Raw genomic sequence first — 19,353 nt, 5'->3', positions numbered from 1 at the left:
AACCTTCACCATGCTTCACTGTTGCCCGCAGACAGTCATTTGTGTACCGTTCTCCAGCCCTTTGGCGAACAGCCAAATATTTCACATTTTGACTCATCAGTTCAGAGCACCTGCTGCCATTTTTCTGCACCCCAGTTCCTGTGTTTTTTCGTGCATAGTTGAGTCGCTTGGCCATGTTTCCACGTCAGAGGTATGGCTTTTTGGCTGCAAGTCTTCCATGAAGGCCACTTCCGACCAGATTTCTCAGGACAGGTGTACCAGGGTCCAACTGTTTCCTGCCAATTCTGAGCTGATGGCACTGCTGGACATCTTCCGATTGCGAGGGGAAGTAAGCATGATGTGTCTTTCAAGTTTCCTTGGCCGACCACTGCGTCTACGGTCCTCAACGTTGCCCGTTTTTTTGTGCTTCTTCAAAAGAGCCTGGACAGCACATCTGGAAACCCGTTTGCCTTGAAATTTCTTCCTGGGAGACACCTTGCTGATGCGGTATAACTACCTTGTGTCTTGTTGCTGTGCTCAGTCTTGCCATGGTGTATGACTTTCTGACAGTATGCTGTCTTCAGCAACCTCACCTTTTTTGCTGATTTTGGCTGTTCCTCACCCAGTTGTATTCCTCCTACACAGCTGTTTCTGTTTCAGTTAATGATTGTGTTTCAACCTACATATTTAATTGATGATCATTAGCACCTGTTTGGTAATAATTGTTTAATCATACACCTGACTATATGCCTACAAAATTCCTGACTTTCTGCAAGTGTACCTTGAAGTATTTATGCTGTTTGAAGGCAAGGGTGCTCACAACAAAACAAAACAAATGATTCTGTTCACTATTTCTGAAAGCATTCTTACTTTACAGCATTTTTTCACACCAGCCTAAAACTTTTGCACAATACTGTACATGTTCCAAGCAGACAACCATAGTCCCTGTGCCCAAGAACACCAAGGTAACCTGCCTAAATGACTACCGACGTCTGTAGCCATGAAGTGCTTTGAAAGGCTGGTCATGACTCACATCAACACCATCATCCCAGAAACCCTTGACCCACTCCAATTTGAATACCGCCCAAACAGATCCACAGATGATGCAATCTCAATTGCTCTCAACACTGCCATTTCCCACCTGGACAAAAGGAACACCTATGTGAGAATGCTATTAATTGACAACAGTTCAGCGTTCAACACCATAGTGCCCTCAATGCTCATCACTAAGATAAGGACCCTGAGAATAAACACCTCCCTCTGCAACTGGATCCTGGACTTCCTGAAGGGCCGCCCCCAGGTGGTAAGCGTAGGCAACAACACATCTGCCACGCTGATCCTAAACACAGGGGCCCCTCAGGGATGCATGCTTAGTCCCCTCCTATAATCCCTGTTCACCATGACTGTGTGGCCAAGCACAACTCCAACACCATCATTAAATGTTCCAACGAAATAGCGGTGGTAGGCCTGATTACCGACAATGATGAGACAGTCTATAGGGAGGAGGTCAGAGACCTGGAAGTGTGGTGCCAGGACAACAACCTCTCCCTCAATGTGATAAAGATAAAGGAGATGAAAAGGAGGGCCGAGCATGCCCCCTTTCTCATCGACAGAGCTGTAGTGGAGCAAGTGGGGAGCTTCAAGTTCCTTGGTGTCCACATCACCAACAAACTATTGTGGTCCAAACACATCAAGACAGTCGTGAAGAGGGCACGACAACGCCTATTCCCCCTCAGGAGACTGAAAAGATTGGCATTGGAGTCCTCAGATCCTCAAAAAGCTATACACCTGGTATGGCAACTGCTCGGCCTCCCGAGAGCAAGGCGCTACAGAGGGTAGTGCGTACGGCCCAGTACATCACTCGGGCCAAGCTTCCTGCCATCCAGGACCTGTATATCAGGCGATGTCAGAGGAATTCCCACTTGAATTCAAATGAGAGGAGAACAGATAATGATCAAATATGCTTATTAAATGATTACTGATTGATTAGGCATCACATCGATAACTAAAATACCGGGCAAATGTAGATTCAATCTGGCCTTCTGGGATCCCTCATGAAACATTTTACTTGTTGTGTATTATATTTATGTTCAGTAAAGTTTATCCATCTTTTTTTACCATGACATCACTGGACCAATGCATCCAACCCACACCATGTAAGGTGCAAAGAATGCGTCACACTTTGACATTGCGAGCATGGGTGAATTGGCCGTGAAGAGCCACATGAAGGGGGAAAGACACAATGCTGCATCCTGCGCTGAAGCACAATAAAAACAGTCATTTAGCTGGAATTGTGTAGTAATGCGAATAGGAAATGTGTATTCACCAGTGGGCATGTCCCAAAACTCTGCTCTTTACTACTCAAAATACAAAAGACAAAATCAACAACATATTATTGAGTAAACTTGGAAAGTGTAGTGATGAATACTAAGTTATTTTTTCCATGAGGTTGTGGTGATAATACTGCCATCTGGTGGTGACTAGAAACAAATGCATAATATGAACTACTACAAATTGATGGTCCTTGAAAATAAATTGGAGTGCTTGAAAAAGTACTTAAAAGTCCTTGAATTTGAATAGCCACTGTCTGTACGAACCCTGTATTAGCACTCCCCAGAAGAAGCAGTCGTCCATATGAAGAAATATAATTCTACAGTATTTCAATAAACATTTCAAAGGACAAAATTACATGTATTTAAGTATTTTAGTAACAATAAAACTGTCAAAAAATTAACTTTAAGGGAAATGTTTTTATATATTTTTTAATTGACATGTTTAGCTCACATAATATAATTTAAAAGTATGATGTAAGGTGTCTGTAATAGAATAAATGTAGACATTAATGAATTAATTTCTATAGCTTCTAAAATATGATTTACAATGGTGGGGGAGTGCCAATATGGAGGCACGGTGGCTTCAAAACAGTGCCCCCTGTCAGTCATCTAGTGTATATATAAATCGTTGGTTGTGACAGAGGTCGAAGTAATGTTTAGGCTGTTTCAAATGTACTGATATAAGTGGATGCATGTGTCATTCCGGTGTGATGGTACTGATGGTTTGTCGAGATTGATGGTTTGTACGGTTGTAGCTAGGGAATCCACGCTTTAAAATTGACCAATCGGAATACACACTTCAAGATTATTTTCATTATGTGGGTAGCCTCAGAGAATAATATAGATTTATTGATTCGGTGAGTGAGTTCATAAGGAAGTGCATAGGTGATGTTCTACCAACTGTGACTATTAAAACCTACCCTAACCAGAAACCATGGATAGAGGGCGGAAGTTGTGCAAACTAAAAGCGTGAACCACCGCATTTAACCATGGAAAGAATATGGGAATATGGCTGAATACAGACAGAGTAGTTATTCGCTCCGCAAGGCAATCAAGCGAAATGTCAGTATAGGGACAAAGTGGAGTCGCAATTCAACGGTTCAGACACGAGACGTATGTGGCAGGGACTACAGACAATCACGGACTACAAAAAGAAAATCAGCCATGTCACGGACACCGACATCTTGCTTCCAGACAAACTAAACACCTTTGCCCACTTTGAGGATAACACGGTGCCACCGACGCAGCCCGCTACCAAGGACTGTGGGCTCTCCTCCGTGGCCGATGTGATTTCTTTTTTTAAACGTGTTAACCCTCTCAAGGCCGGCCCAGACAGCATTCCTAGCCGTGTCCTCGGTCACATTACGGACATATTCTTTTTTTTTTACCCCTTTTTCTTCTCTTTTTTTCGTGGTATCCAATTGTTAGTAGCTACTATGTTGTCTCATCGCTACAACTCCCGTACGGGCTCGGGAGAGACGAAGGTTGGAAGTCATGCGTCCTCCGATACACAACCCAACCAAGCCTCACTGCTTCTTAACACAGCGCGCATCCAACCCGGAAGCCAGCAGCACCAATGTGTCGGAGGAAACACCGTACACCTGGCAACCTTGGTTACCGTGCACTGCGCCCGGCCCACCACAGGAGTCGCTGGTGCGCGATGAGACAAGGATATCCCTACCAAGCCCTCCCTAACCTGGATGACGCTAGGACAATTGTGCGTCACCACACGGACCTCCCGGTCTGCAGTACAGCGCCCTTAACCACTGTGCCACCCAGGAGGCCATTACGGACATATTCAATCTCTCCCTATCCCAGTTTGCTGTCCCCACATGCTTCAAGATGGCTACCATTGTTTCTGTACCCAAGAAGCCAAAGGTAACTGAATTGAATGACTATCGGCCCGTAGCACTCACTTCTGTCATCATGAGGTGCTTTGAGAGACTAGTCAAGGATCATATCACCTCCACCTTACCTGTCACCCTAGACCCACTGCAATTTGCATACCACCCCAATAGGTCCACAGACGATGCATTTACCATCACACTGCTCACTGCCCCATCCCATCTGGACAAGAGGAATACCTATGTAAGAATGTAGTTTATTGACTACAGCTCAGCATTTAACACCATAGTACCCTCCACCATAGCTCGTCATTAAGCTTGAGGCCCTGGGTCTCAACCACGCCTGTGCGATTGGGTCCTGTACTTCCTGACGGGCGGCCCCCAGGTGGTGAAGGTAGAAAACAGCATCTCCACTTCACTGCTCCTCAACACTGCGGCCTCACAAGGGTGCGTGCTCAGCCCCTCCTGTACTCCCTCTTCACCCATGACTGCATGGCCATGCACGCCTCCAACTCGATCATCAAGTTTGCAGATGATACTACAGTGGTAGGCTTGATCACCAACAACGACGAGACAGCCTATAGGAAGGAGGTGCGGGCACTAGGAGTGTGGTGTCAGGAAAACAATCTCTCACTCAACATCAACAAAACAAAGGAGAGGATCATGGACTTCAGGAAACAGCAGAGGGAGCACTCCCCCATCCACATCGATGGGACAGCAGTGGAGTGGAGAAGGTGGAAAGTTTTAAGTTCATCTGCGTGCACATCATAGACCAACTGAAATGGTCAACCCACACAGACAGCGTAGTGAAGGAGCAACAGCGCCTCTTCAACCTCAGAAGGCTGAAGAAATTTGTCTTGTCACCTAAAACCCTCACAAACTTTTACAGATGCACAATCGAGAGCATCCTATCAGGCTGTATCACCGCATGGTACGGCAACTGCACCACCCACAACTGCAGTGCCCTCCAGAGGGTGGTGCGGTCTGCACAATGCATCACTGGGGGCAAACTACATGCCCTCCAGGACACCTACAGCACCCGATGTTACAGGAAGGCCAAAAAGATCATCAAGGACAACAACTACCCAAGGCAAACGCAGCGCTTCACTGGAAATGAGTGTAATTTTGGTGTAAACCTTTTCCTAACCTTAACCTCATTCTCCTAACCTGTTTGTTAATTATCCTAGCCTGCTGTGTTAGTTCTAACCTGCTACGTAAAGTCACTTCTGTCCATAGCTGGGTTAGGCTTAGCTAAAGTCAATCTCGACCATCAGTATCACCACACCGGCAACTTTGAGAAAAACTTCCTAGTTGTGCCTGTCGTTCGCATGCGTATCTGCCCTCTCATTGGCTAGAATGGTCCCACCTGATCTCGTCTGCCTTCCCTCGTTGAGGACATTTATTTCCATTGTTAGAGCGGTCCCTCAAATATCTTGTCAATATAAGAGCTAATCTTTGGTTGTGACTAGATGGAGTACTGCTACGATCGTAAGTGACTTTTCATAGCAGATTAGGAGAACATTTTAACTAACCCAAACCCTTTTCCTCACTTTAACCTAATTCTCCTAACCTGCAACGTTAATTATCCTAACCTGCCACGAAAAGTAACTTCCGGTCATACTTGTATAACACTAGTAAAAAACGATTTTATAACAGTGTCATGCTCGTTTGTATAGACGGACCAAGGCGCAGCGTATGTTGAGTTCCACATAATTATTTAATAGTTAAACAAACAGTAAACAAACAAACGAAACAAACCGTGACTACAGAGATGCTACGTGCAATAACTCTAAACAATATCCCATAAACACAGGTGGGAACAAACACTACTTAAATATGATCCCCAATTAGAGACAACGATTACCAGCTGCCTCTAATTGGGAATCATACAAATCACCAATATAGAAAAGAAACCTAGAACCCCACATAGAAATATTAAAACTAGAACTGACCTACTTCACCAATAAAGGCTCTCAATGGTCAGGACGTGACAGTACCCCCCCCCCCCCAAAGGTGCGGACTCCGGCCGCAAAACCTGAAACCAAAAGGGAGGGTTAGAGGGGGTGTCTATTGTCGGTGGCGGCTCTGGTGCAGGACGAAGAACCCACTCATCCCACGGATCCGCCAGCATCGGAGGCGGCTCTGATGCAGGACGAAGAACCCACTAAGCTCGAGGATCCACCCTCTTTGTTGGCGGCTCTGGTGGGGGCCGAAGAACCCGCTCATCCTGCGGATCCAGCCATGGACCCAGGTTGAACACTGTGTCTGGACTGGACCTAGATGCCGAGGAAGGCTCCTGCCATGGAGCAGGACTGGATGCCGACCCTCGCCTGTGCATCGGCGCAGAGGAGGACTCCTGCCATGGAGCTAGACTGGACGCTGTGCTCGGACCGGGCATCGGCGCAGAGAAAAGCTCCTACCACGGAGCGGGACTGGACGCTGTGACTGGACTGGGCACCAAAGCAGAAGAAGACACTGGCCTTGGAGCTGAACTGGACGCCGTGCTTAGACTGGGCATCGGCGCAGGGGAAGGCTCCGGCCATAGAGCTGGAGGTTTCACACCATTGACCGTCTCAGGAGGTTCCGGACCGTGGACCGTCTAATGAGGTTCCGGACCATGGACCATCTCAGGAGATTCCGGACCGTGGACCGTCGTTGGAGGTTCCGGAACGTGGACCGTCGTTGGAGGTTCCGGACCGTGGACCGTCGTTGGAGGTTCTGGACTGTGGACCGTCGTTGGAGGTTCCGGACTGTGGACCGTTGTTGGAGGTTCCGGACTGTGGACCGTTGTTGGAGGTTCCGGACTGTGGACCGTTGTTGGAGGTTCCGGACTGTGGACCTTCGCTGGAAGCTCTGGACTGGGAACTGTCGCCGGAATCTCTGGACTGCAGACCGTCGCTGGAGGCCTGGTGCGTGGAGCTGGCACATGGCGTACCAGGCTGAGGAGACGCACAGGAGGCCTGTAGCGTGGAGCCGGCACAGGACGTACCGGGCTGGGAAGACGCACTTTAGGCCGGGTGCTTGGAGCTGGGGAGGCGCACTGGAGGTTGAGTTCCACATAATTGTTTAATAGTGAAACATAGCAAAACAATAAACAAACAAACGAAACAACAAACCGTGACTACAGAGATGCTACGTGCAAAACAATATCCCATAAACATAGGTGGGAACAAACACTACTTAAATATGATCCCTAATTAGAGACAACGATTACCAGCTGCCTCTAATTGGGAATCATACAAATCCCCAACATAGAAAAGAAACCTAGAACACCACATAGAAATAATAACCTAGAACACCCCCCCAGTCACACCCTGACCTACTCCACCATATAAAATAAAGCCTCTCTATGGTCAGGATGTGACACAGAAATGCAAGAGGAAGCAAGACATCCCACTCACAATTTTTTCTGGTTCATATACAGTCTAATAGAGTTCGCCAGCATATAGTACTAAAAAATGGAAATTAGTTTGTTCAGCCATTCCTATGGGGAAGATACATGGGGAAAGAATAACGTTTTGGGATAACCACAGAGATGGGTTATGGGAAACTCCATTGGAATCTTATTAACGCTGACTGTGTACATTGCCTGTACATTGTCAGCTGGGCATTCTGGGTAAATTCCGACAAAGAGACCTCTGCTTCAAGAAGTCGATAGGTATGGAAGTCCAGAGAGAACATATGAATAAAACAAGCATTCCCTAGTTATGTCGAGACCACAACTTATTTATCTCATTATCACGACATGAAAAAGTTGTTTGGTTGAGATCACAAGATCATTTTCTGGTGATCACAAATCAAATCAAATTTTATTTGTCACATGCGCTGAATACAACAGGTGTAAGTAGACCTTACAGTGAAATGCTTACTTACAAGCCCCTAACCAACAATGCATTAAGAAGTGTTTTTTAAAGTGTTAAGTAATAAATAGATAAGTAAAAAATAGAATATAAAAGTAACAAAAAAATTCAACAGAAGCAGTAAAACAACAATAGCGACGGAGTCCCGATTAGTCAAGGTAATTGAGCTAATATGTACGTGTAGGTAGAGGTAAAGTGACTATGCATACATGTATATAATAAACAGAGAGCAGCAGCAGCGTAAAAGAGGGGTCTGGGTAGCCCTTTGAGTAGATGTTCAGGAGTCTTATGCCTTTGTGTGTAGAAGCAGTTAAGAAGCATTTTGGACCTAGACTTGGCGCTCCGGTACCACTTGCCGTGCGGTAGAGAACAGTCCATGCCCAGGGTGGCTGGAATCTTTGACCATTTTTAGGGCCTTCTTCTTACAACACCTGGTATAGAGGTCCTGGATGGCAGGAAGCTTGGCCCCAGTGATGTACTGGGCCATAGGCATTACCCTCTGTAGTGCCTTGTGGTCGGAGGCCGAGCAGTTTCCATACCAGGCAGTGATGCAACCATGCTATCAATGGTACAGCTGTAGAACCTTTTGAGGATCTGAGGATCCATGCCAAATTTTTTCAGTTTCCTGAGGGGGAATAGGCTTTGTCATGCCCTCTTCACAACTTTCTTATTGTGTTTGGACCATGATAGTTGGTTGGTTGGCGATGTGGACACCAAGGAACTTGAAGCACTCAAACTGTTCCACTACAGCCCAGTCGATGACAATGGGGGCGTGCTCGGTCCTCCTTTTCCTGTAGTCCACAATCATCTCCTTTGTCTTGATCACATTGAGGGAGAGGTTGTTGTCCTGGCACCACACGGCCAGGTCTCTGACCTTCTCCCTATAGGCTGTCTCATCATTGTCTGTGATCAGGACCATAACTATTGTGTCATCGGCAAACTTGATGATGGTGTTGGAGTTGTGCCTGGCCATGCAGTCATGACTGAACAGGGAGTACAGGAGGGGACTGAGCACACACCCCTGAGGGGCCCCAGTGTTGAGGATCAGCATGGCGGATGTGTTGTTACCTACCCTTACCACCTGGAGGGCGGCCTGTCAGGGTCCAGGATCCAGTTGCAGAGGGAGGTGTTTAGTCTCAAGTTCCTTAGGTTAGTGATGAGCTTTGAGGGCACTATGGTTCTGAACGCTGAGCTGTAGTCAGTGAATACCATTCTCACATAGGTGTTCCTTTTGTCCAGGTTGGAAAGGGCAGTGTTGAGTCATCTGTGGATCTGTTGGGGCAAAATGCAAATTGGAGTGGGTCTAGGGTTTTTGGGATAATGGTGTTGATGTGAGCCATGACCAGCCTTTCAAAGCACTTCATGGCTACAGACGGTAGTCATTTAGGCAGGTTACCTAAATTTCAATTTCAATAAGAATTTCTTTACGGCTGGCCATGCTTTCCTCCTGGCTACCCCAACCCCGGCCAACAGCTCTGCACCCCCGAAGCTACTTTCCCAAGCCTCCACAGCTTCTCCTTAACCCAAATCCAGATAGCAGAGCTGCAAAACCTGGACATGTACAAATCAGCTGGGCTAGACAATCTGGACCCTCTCTTTCTAAAACTATCCACCGCCATTGTTGCAACCCCTATTACCAGTCTGTTCAACCTCTCTTTCGTATCGTCCGAGATTACATTTACATTTACATTTAAGTCATTTAGCAGACGCTCTTATCCAGAGCGACTTACAAATTGGTGCATTCACCTTATGACATCCAGTGGAACAGCCACTTTACAATAGTGCATCTAAATCTTTTAAGGGGGGGGGGGGTGAAAAGGATTACTTTATCCTATCCTAGGTATTCCTTAAAGAGGTGGGGTTTCAGGTGTCTCCGGAAGGTGGTGATTGACTCCGCTGTCCTGGCGTCGTGAGGGAGTGTGTTCCACCATTGGGGAGCCAGAGCAGCGAACAGTTTTGACTGGGCTGAGCGGGAACTGTACTTCCTCAGTGGTAGGGAGGCGAGCAGGCCAGAGGTGGATGAACGCAGTGCCCTTGTTTGGGTGTAGGGCCTGATCAGAGCCTGGAGGTACTGAGGTGCCGTTCCCCTGACAGCTCCGTAGGCAAGCACCATGGTCTTGTAGCGGATGCGAGCTTCAACTGGAAGCCAGTGGAGAGAGCGGAGGAGCGGGGTGACGTGAGAGAACTTGGGAAGGTTGAACACCAGACGGGCTGCGGCGTTCTGGATGAGTTGTAAGGGTTTAATGGCACAGGCAGGGAGCCCAGCCAACAGCGAGTTGCAGTAATCCAGACCGGAGATGACAAGTGCCTGGATTAGGACCTGCGCCGCTTCCTGTGTGATGTTAGTTGAGAACGTTAGATGTTAGTTGTGTGATGTTAGTTGAGAACGACAGGGTGTTGTCCAGGATCACGCCAAGGTTCTTAGCGCTCTGGGAGGAGGACACAATGGAGTTGTCAACCGTGATGGCGAGATCATGGAACGGGCAGTCCTTCCCCGGGAGGAAGAGCAGCTCCGTCTTGCCGAGGTTCAGCTTGAGGTGGTGATCCGTCATCCACACTGATATGTCTGCCAGACATGCAGAGATGCGATTCGCCACCTGGTCATCAGAAGGGGGAAAGGAGAAGATTAATTGTGTGTCGTCTGCATAGCAATGATAGGAGAGACCATGTGAGGTTATGACAGAGCCAAGTGACTTGGTGTATAGAGATCCCTAAAGAAAGCTGCTGCAGTCATCCCCCTCTTCAAAGGGGGTGACAATCTAGCCCCAAACTGTTATAGACCTATATCCATCCTGCCCTGCCTTTCTAAAGTCTTCGAAAGCCAATTTAATCAACAGATCACTGACCATTTTGAATCCCAAAGTACCTTCTCGTCTGTGCAATCCGGTTTTCGAGCTGGTCGTGGGTGCACCTGAGCCACACTCAAGGTACTAAACGATATCATAACCACCATCGATAAAAGACAGCACTGTGCAGCCGTCTTCATCGACCTGGCCAAGGCTTTCGACTCTGTCAATCACTGTATTCTTATTGGCAGACTCAATAGCCTTGGTTTCTCAAATGACTGCCTCGCCTGGTTCATCAACTACTTCGCAGACAGAGTTCAGTGTGTCAAATCGGAGGGCCTGTTGTCCGGACTTCTGGCAGTCTCTATGGGGGTACCCCAGGGTTCAATTCTCGGGCCGACTATTTTCTCTGTATATATCAACGATGTCGCTCTTGCTGCGGGTGATTCCCTGATCCACCTCTACACAGACAACACCATTCTGTATACATCTGGCCCTTCTTTGGACACTCACTTAACTAACCTCCAAATGAGTTTCAATGTCATACAACACTCCTTCCATTGCCTCCCACTGCTCTTAAACAGTAGTAAAACAGAATGCATGCTTTTAAACCGTTCACTGCCCGCACCCACCCGCCCGACCAGCATCACTACTCTGGACGGTTCTGATCTAGAATATGTGCACAACTACAAATACCTAGGTGTCTGGCTAGACTGTAAACTCTCCTTCCAGACTCATAACAAACATCTCCAATTCAAAATCAAATCTAGAATTGAATTGCTATTTCGCAACAAAGCCTCCTTCACCCACGACACCAAACTTACCCTAGTAAAACTGACTATCCTACCGATCCTCGACTTTGGCGATGTCATCTACAAAATAGCTTCCAATACTCTACTCAGCAAACTGGATCCAGTCTATCACAGTGCCATCTGTTTTGTTAACTAAGCCCCTTATACCATCCACCACTGCGACCTGTATGCTGTAGTCAGCTGGCCCTCGCTACATATTCGTTTCCATACCCACTGGCTCCAGGTCATCTATAAGTCTATCCTCAGCTCACTGGTCACGATAACAACACCCACCCGTAGCATGCGCTCCAGCAGATATATCTCACTGGTCATCCCCAAAGCCAGTACCTCCTTTGGCTGCCTTTCCTTCCAGGTCTCTGCTGCCTGTGACTGGAACAAATGGCAAAAATCGCTGAAGCTGGAGACTTACATTTCCCTCACTAACTTTAAACATCAGCTATTTGAGCAGCTAACCAATCAATGCAGCTGTACATAGTCCATCTGTAAATAGCCCACCCAATCTACCTACCTCATCCCCATATTGTTTTTATTTACTTTTCCGCTCTTTTGCACACCAATATCACTACTTGCACATCATAATCTGCTCATCTGTCACTCCAGTGTTAATGTGCTAAATTGTAATTACTTCGCTACTATGGCCTATTTATTGCCTTACCTCCTCACGCCATTTGCACACACTGTATATAGACTTTCTTTTTTTCTATTGTGTTATTGACTGTACGCTTGTTTTTTCCATGTGTAACTCTGTGTGGCAACTCTACCCTTTAGCTCAGTGCGGATGTTGCCTGTAATCCATGGCTTCTGGTTGGGGTATGTACATACGGTCACTGTGGGGATGACATCATTGATGAACCTATGAATGAAGCCAGTGACTGATGTGGTGTCTTCCTCAATGCCATCAGAAGAATCACGGAACATATTCCAGTCTGTGCTCGCAAAACATTCCTGTAGCTCAGCATCTGCTTCATCTGACCACTTTTTTATTGACTGAGTCACTGGTGCTTCCTGGTTTAGTTTTGGCTTGTTAGCGTCTCTGTATGTGGAGTTAAAGGTGGTCTAGAGATGTGTCCTCCTGGTTGCACATTTAACATGCTGGTAGAAATGAGGTCAAACGGATTTAAGTTTCCCTGCATTAAAGTCCCCGGCCAATAGGAGTGCCGACTCTGGATGAGCGTTTTTCTGTTTGCTTATGGCCATATACAGCTATTGAGTACGGTCTTAGTGCCAGCATCGGTTTGGGGTGGTAAATAGACAGCTATGAAGAATATAGATAAACTCTCTTGGTAAATAGTGTGGTCTACAGCTTATCATGAGATACTCTACCTCAGGTGAGCAAAACCTTGAGACTTCCTTAGAAGACAACAAAAGTTGTTTTGTCAAGATCACTAGATAAACTCTATAAATAAGAGTGGACGTATTGATGATAGATTGACAGTACGGCTGAGGTGGCAGCGATGGATTAGCGCGTACATTTTATTGTTTGCTACGTTTCAGACTAACATAACCCGCTGATTCTTTGTGGGGTGGCAGTGTAGCCTAGTGGTTAGAGCATTGGACTAGTAACCAAAAGTGCTCAAATCTGTCCGTTGGACTAGTAACCAAAAGGTTGCAAGTTCAAATCTGTCGTTCTGGCACTGAATAAGGCAGTTAACCCATTGTTCCTAGGCTGTCATTGAAAATAAGAATTTGTTCTTTACTGATTTGCTTAGTAAAATAAATGTGTGTTTGGAGCTCATTGCCAGTTTATATATTAGAACATTAGCAAGATAAATCAAGGTCCCTTGCCTTGAGCTAAAGAGCTGGGAGACGAGAAGTGGTGCTTTATCATTCATTTGAACAAATTAATTAATGATGCACTTTTTATTATTTTGTGATCTCGACAAAACAACTTGTGTTGTGTCGTGATAATTGTATTATTTTGTGATCATGTTGTGATCATGAGAAAATGATCTTCTGTTTGATAACGTTCCATTTATTCCATTTCAGCAATTACAATGAGCCCATCCTCCTACAGCTCCTACCACCAGCCTCCACTCATACAGTCATTTATTAAAAAGGGGCATGGCTAGAAGGGGTCCAGCTTTTGTCAAATTAATGTTAGACCCAACCAAATTCACATAAAATTATACATCTGTCATTCTCATTGAAAGCAAGTCTAAGAAGAGGTAGAGGTTCTATGTGAGCTATTTCTATGCGCCCCCTTCTGAAGTTGGGCTCCGGAGTGGAGTAGTCTAAGGCACTGCATCTCAGTGCTAGAGGCGTCACTACAGACACCCTGGTTCGATTCCAGGCTGTATCACAACCGGCTGTGATTGGGAGTCCCATAGGGCGGCACTCAATTGGCCCAGCGTTGTCCGGGTTTGGCCGGTGTAGGCCGTCAATGTAAATAAGAATTTGTTCTTAACCGACTTGCCTAGGTAAATAAAGGTTGAAAAAAAGTGTCGTTTTTACTTTCGGTTTTGTACACTAGCTTCAAACCACTAAAAATACAATATTTTGCATTATGGATAATATATTTCACAGCTGTTTAAATGGTACAATGATTCTCTATGCAATGACTGCTTTTTTGTCACATGAAAGTAGGCAAACTATTAGAATTTTAGCAACCAGGAAAAGGCGGAGCGATTTCTGCATATTTCACCTTAAGCAGACCGGAACTGTGACCTTTTTTTCAATGGTAAAATGCTGAGTATGACATCTTCATATATCAAACATCTTTGTTGTATATGTTGAACTGTCAAACACCCCCCCATTCCAGCAGAACGACGTTTATCAACTGGTTGCTGTATTTCACAACAAGTGGGACAACTGTAAAACTATATTTTGAAACCGTGTACAGCAGCAGTCCGCGTTGAAAGTAAGTAGACATGGGAGTGTCGAATGTACGTCGTTCATGTATATATCCTTAGCATTATGCTCAGTGTGTATGTTGGCCAAGAATCACATTTTTCAGACCTGAGCTGTCAAGAGTTTCAGTCCAAAATATGAAACTATCGTGCGCTAAACTTCCTGCGTATGCAGCTATTTTGTCTCGAGCGCATGCTGCTTGTAACATTGTAGCAAACTGTTATTATGAGTCTGCAAGCTTAGCTGTGCTACAATGTTGGAAGGAATAACAGATAACCCTTATCCTAGCGTTCTCACAACAAATTATATGTAACGTTTTCCAAGAAATTTACGTCACAACATTTGTCGTCAAATCTGATGGCTCGCTACACTACACATTTCTTGCTGTTGGAAGACACACCCTCCACATTTATTTATTGTACTTCCGTGCATCGGACGGGGTGCCACAAGCGTTGATCACGCCAGTCAGTTGAATTGGCTAAACAACATTGTCACGTTTCGAGGATCGTCTATGACAGCCTAGCCGTGAATGATACAGTATGTTGTGTCTTTTCTGAAAATGTATTGAAACCGAAGGGTAATCGCAGCACTGGATTGTGGTAAACAACCAACATCAAGGTGAGGTGCCGCTATTGCTCTTCGGTGTTTGCTTTACGGGATCCTTGGGACGGCCCTACTCAATTGAAGTGGAAGTTTAAAATTGTAAAGGGGGTATGGACCTCCCAAGGATCCAGTGTTTGCACAGACCGTTTATCTTCACTCCCACAGCCGCCTGCGGAGACGAGTCCTAATAGCGCATGCGCCTTTTTTTGTATATATATTTTTTTCCCCCTTGTAAAAAAGTGATTTGCATGCCATTTCTCCTCATGTAATTTTAGTCAGTATACATATATTCCAGTCAGTATAAAGATATAGGCTACTTCATACAAGGGTGAAATAAATAGGAAATCTAATGTTGAATTTCACTGCATGTCAGTGGAGGCTGGTGGGAGGAGCTAAAGGAGGACAGCCTCATTGTCAGGGCTGGAATAGTGTTAATGCAGCAGAGTAAAACATGTGGTTTCCATATGTTTGATGTGTTCAATACCGTTCCATATATTCCATTCCAGTCATTTCAGTGAGCCCGTCCTCCTATAGCCCATCCCACCAGCCTCTGCTGTATGTTCTCTTTTGCTCATAGGACCAACAATACATCCTGACGCTACAGTATGGCCTGGGCTCTCACAGCATGGAATTGGTATCCTCTCTCTGTCCTATAGATTTTTAGGTCAGGTTTTTTACAAATGCTCTGAACAGTTTGTAATGGACCTAAAATCTCTATTTCTGAATAAGCTCCTCCAATTCACCAGGGTAGGAACCAAGACTCTGTGGATTTCAGAGTAACGTTACAACATTTTACCCAAGACCTACTTTCGAGAGGCAGAGGGTGTGCATTGTCTAAGTGGGAATGGGAAACTGGTGTTGTCCTGCTGCTAGTCCCTGTGACAATGTGGAGGAAATAAGTGGGTTACTTCATGGGGGTGTCGAGGTTCCAGCATCCTCATCAGAATGTGGAGAGGTCGCTGGATTCCACAATGGTTCCGAGGAAGATTCTGAAGTGAGGTAAGATTATGACTCAACACTGCCATTGGTTACCTAATTAAATCAGTCATTGATTGGACTGCAATCAAAACCCACTGTGCAAAAACTGGTTGAATCAACATCGTTTCCAGGTAATTTCAACCCCCATAAACAATGTGATGACATTGAATCAATGTGGAAAACTGATTGGATTTGCAAAAAATGATCAACATAAGGACATTTTGTATTTTATTTCATTCAACTTTTAACCTAAATAGTTATTTGACAACTCAACCAAATGTAAATCTAAACTGGACGTTGAACTGACGTCTGTGCCCAGTGGGAACACACCACTTGAATTAGCAAGTCAAACCATTGGCAAACACATGAAGCACTTGTAATCTTCCATACTTTTGCCTTGTAGTACATGTATTTTGAAACATGTTAGTTTTGTTTCCATGGATGATTTGTCGCAGAAAAACGGGAGGAGATGATGCAGAGGACAAGAAAGACAAAGAGGTGGCTGTTGTGACTGTGCAGGTGTGCTGTAGTGTCCCTCCCAAAACCAATGGAAAGGAAGACATTGATCAGCCCCAGACTATAGAGAAGAATGGACTCCTCCAGACAGAAGACAGACAGGCTGAGGAGCCATCTCCCAACACAGGCACTGGACTCATAGCAAACTCCATCCTTACAGCACTGGACAAAAGCATTGAGGATACAGCCACAGAGAGCACAAATGTAGAAGCTCAGATATGCACTTCAGATCCTCCCCAGGGTCCCCATAAGGAAGAGGTGCAAGGACGAGGAGATGCAGAGAAGGTCCTGGCTGAGATAGATGTAGCTGTACTTGCTGAGCAGACCTCCACTGTGGTCCAGAATGAACACTCAGATAATATAACAGTTACACCTGATGCTAAGGACAAATGCCCTGAAGCCTTTGCTCCCAAAGCTGAGATACCAGTAGAATCCATTACCTCTGAACCTGTGGATGAGGATTCAACAATACCCCTCCACAATGCGGTGGATGTACTGTCAGAGCCAGAGAAGTGTTGTCTTGGCACTGTGGTGGTCACATCTCTCCCAGACTCTCTGCTGACCCCACCAGAGGCCTGTGAGAAGGCAGCATCTACCGACAGTGTCCCTCACCTGCCCTCACCTCCATCTCCCACTATGTAAGTCAAACGTCTATGGCTAAAATGGCTGTAGCTTCAGTTCAAACCATTGGGATTTCTGGGTGACTCTTTGTGTATTCACAGTGGGCATTACATACATCTTTCCTCCCTGTCCCCTCATGTATAGCACTGTGATAAAGGGGGTTGATGGTAAAGAGAATAGGAGCTCTGTAGCGCACCTGAATGACAGTCCACAGGATCCTGAGGCTTCTCCAGCTTTAACAGGAGCTACGGAGCCCACACAGAATGGTCTGGTTCCCCAAAACCTCACTGGACTGGTGAAGGAACCAGTGAGAATGAGTCCATCTGGGACCAGCAAGAGGTGAGTAGACTAATATTTACAATGGAAATGTTCGTTATCACAACTTGTTGAAATTAACTGAATGATATAAACTGTAGAAAATATATTTTGTATTGTCATTTCCTTTGCCACCGTTAGGGGGCATCCAAAGATCATAAAAAGAATATCACACAACAGAATTGTGCAGGTGTGCTTTCAACCATCTATCTCTGTCATGTAATATGAAAAGAATGCAGTCCTTAATTTCCTAAAAGTTAAGCAAAAAATGACCACGATTAATAGTGAAATGAGTTTGAGTGATAGGAATGAATTACTCTTGAGTGGTCCACATTACTGTTCTCCTCTACACCTTTGGCATCTCAGCGTTATATTGTGTAATTTGATCTATGTTCCATACTGTTTCCTGCTGTGAACATAAACTCAGCAAAAAAAAGAAACGTCCTCTCACTCTCAAATGTTTATTTTCAGCAAACTTAACATGTGTAAATATTTGTATGAACATAACAAGATTCAACAACTGAGACATAAACTGAACAAGTTCCACAGACATGTGACTAACAAATGGAATAATGTCTCCCTGAACAAAGGGAGGGGGGGGGGGTCAAAGTCAAAATGAACAGTCAGTATCTGGTGCATTAAGTACTGCAATGCATCTCTTCCTCATGGACTGCACCAGATTTGCCAGTTCTTGCTGTGAGATGTTACCCCACTCTTCCATCAAGGCACCTGTAAGTTTCCGGACATTTCTGGGGCGAATGGCCCTAGCCCTCATCCTCCGATCCAACAAGTCCCAGACGTGCTCAATGGGATTGAGTTCTGGGCTCTTCGCTGGCCATGGCAGAACACTGACATTCCTGTCTTGCATGAAATCACGCACAGAACGAACAGTATGGCTGGTGGCATTGTCATGCTGGAGGGTCATGTCAGGATGAGCCTGCAGGAAGGGTACCACATGAGGGAGGAGGATATCTTCTCTGTAACGCACAGCGTTGAGATTGCCTGCAATGAAAACAAGCTCAGTCCAATGATGCTGTGACACACCTCCCCAGACCATGACGGACCCTCCACCTCCAAATCCATCCCGTTCCAGAGTACAGGCCTCGACGTAATGCTCATGCCTTCGACAATAAACGTGAATCCGTCCATCACTCCTGGTGAGACAAAATCGCGACTCGTCAGTGAAGAGCACTTTTTGCCTGTCCTTTCTGGTCCAGTGACTGGGTTTGTACACATAGGTGGCATTGTTGCCAGTGATGTCTGGTGAGGACCTGCCTTGCCCCAGGCCTACAAGCCCTCAATCCACCCTCCCTCAGCCTATTGCGGACATTCTGAGCACTGATGGAGGGATTGTGCATTCCTGGTATAATAAGGGCAGTTGTTGTTGCCATCCTGTACCTGTCCCGCAGGTGTGAAGTTCGGATGTACCGATCCTGTGCAGGTGTTTGTTACACGTGGTCTGTCACTGCGAGGACGATCAGCTGTCCGTCCTGTCTCCCTGTAGCGCTGTCTTAGGCGTCTCACAGTATGGACATCGCAATTGATTGCCCTGGCCACATCTGCAGTCCTCATGCCTCCTTGCAGCATGCCTAAGGCACGTTCATACAGATGAGCAGGGACCCTGGGCATCTTTATTTTGGTGTTTTTCTAGAGTCAGTAGAAAGGACACTAAAGAGGCCTAAGTTTTCATAACTGTGACCTTAATTGCCTACCGTCTGTAAGCTGTTAGTGTCTTAACGACTGTTCCACAGGTGCATGTTCATTTAATTGTTTATGGTTCATTGAACAAGCATGGGGAAACAGTGTTTAAACCCTTCACAATGAATATCTGTGAAGTTATTTGGATATTTACGAATGAT

General features: G+C 45.7%; 1 protein-coding gene across 9 annotated transcripts in view; it reads left to right on the top strand.

Moving 5' to 3' along the window:
• Positions 1-14,275: 14,275 nt before the first annotated feature.
• LOC118373376 (uncharacterized) overlaps positions 14,276-19,353 on the top strand; it is a 15,910-nt gene continuing 10,832 nt past the window's right edge. The window contains exons 1-5 of one of the 9 annotated variants that reach the window (XM_035759514.2): positions 14,277-14,471; positions 15,642-15,698; positions 15,811-16,063; positions 16,498-17,196; positions 17,324-17,518. In XM_035759514.2, coding sequence (XP_035615407.1) covers positions 15,909-16,063; positions 16,498-17,196; positions 17,324-17,518 — 1,049 coding nt within the window. In that variant the 5' untranslated portion in view covers positions 14,277-14,471; positions 15,642-15,698; positions 15,811-15,908. The other 8 variants (XM_035759498.2, XM_035759520.2, XM_035759507.2 and 5 more) reach the window with 8 other exon arrangements.

Source organism: Oncorhynchus keta, chromosome 4 (assembly GCF_023373465.1).
Source record: "Oncorhynchus keta strain PuntledgeMale-10-30-2019 chromosome 4, Oket_V2, whole genome shotgun sequence".
In the NCBI taxonomy this organism is placed as follows: Eukaryota; Metazoa; Chordata; class Actinopteri; order Salmoniformes; family Salmonidae; genus Oncorhynchus; species Oncorhynchus keta.
This window is presented reverse-complemented; position numbering and strand designations above follow the sequence as displayed.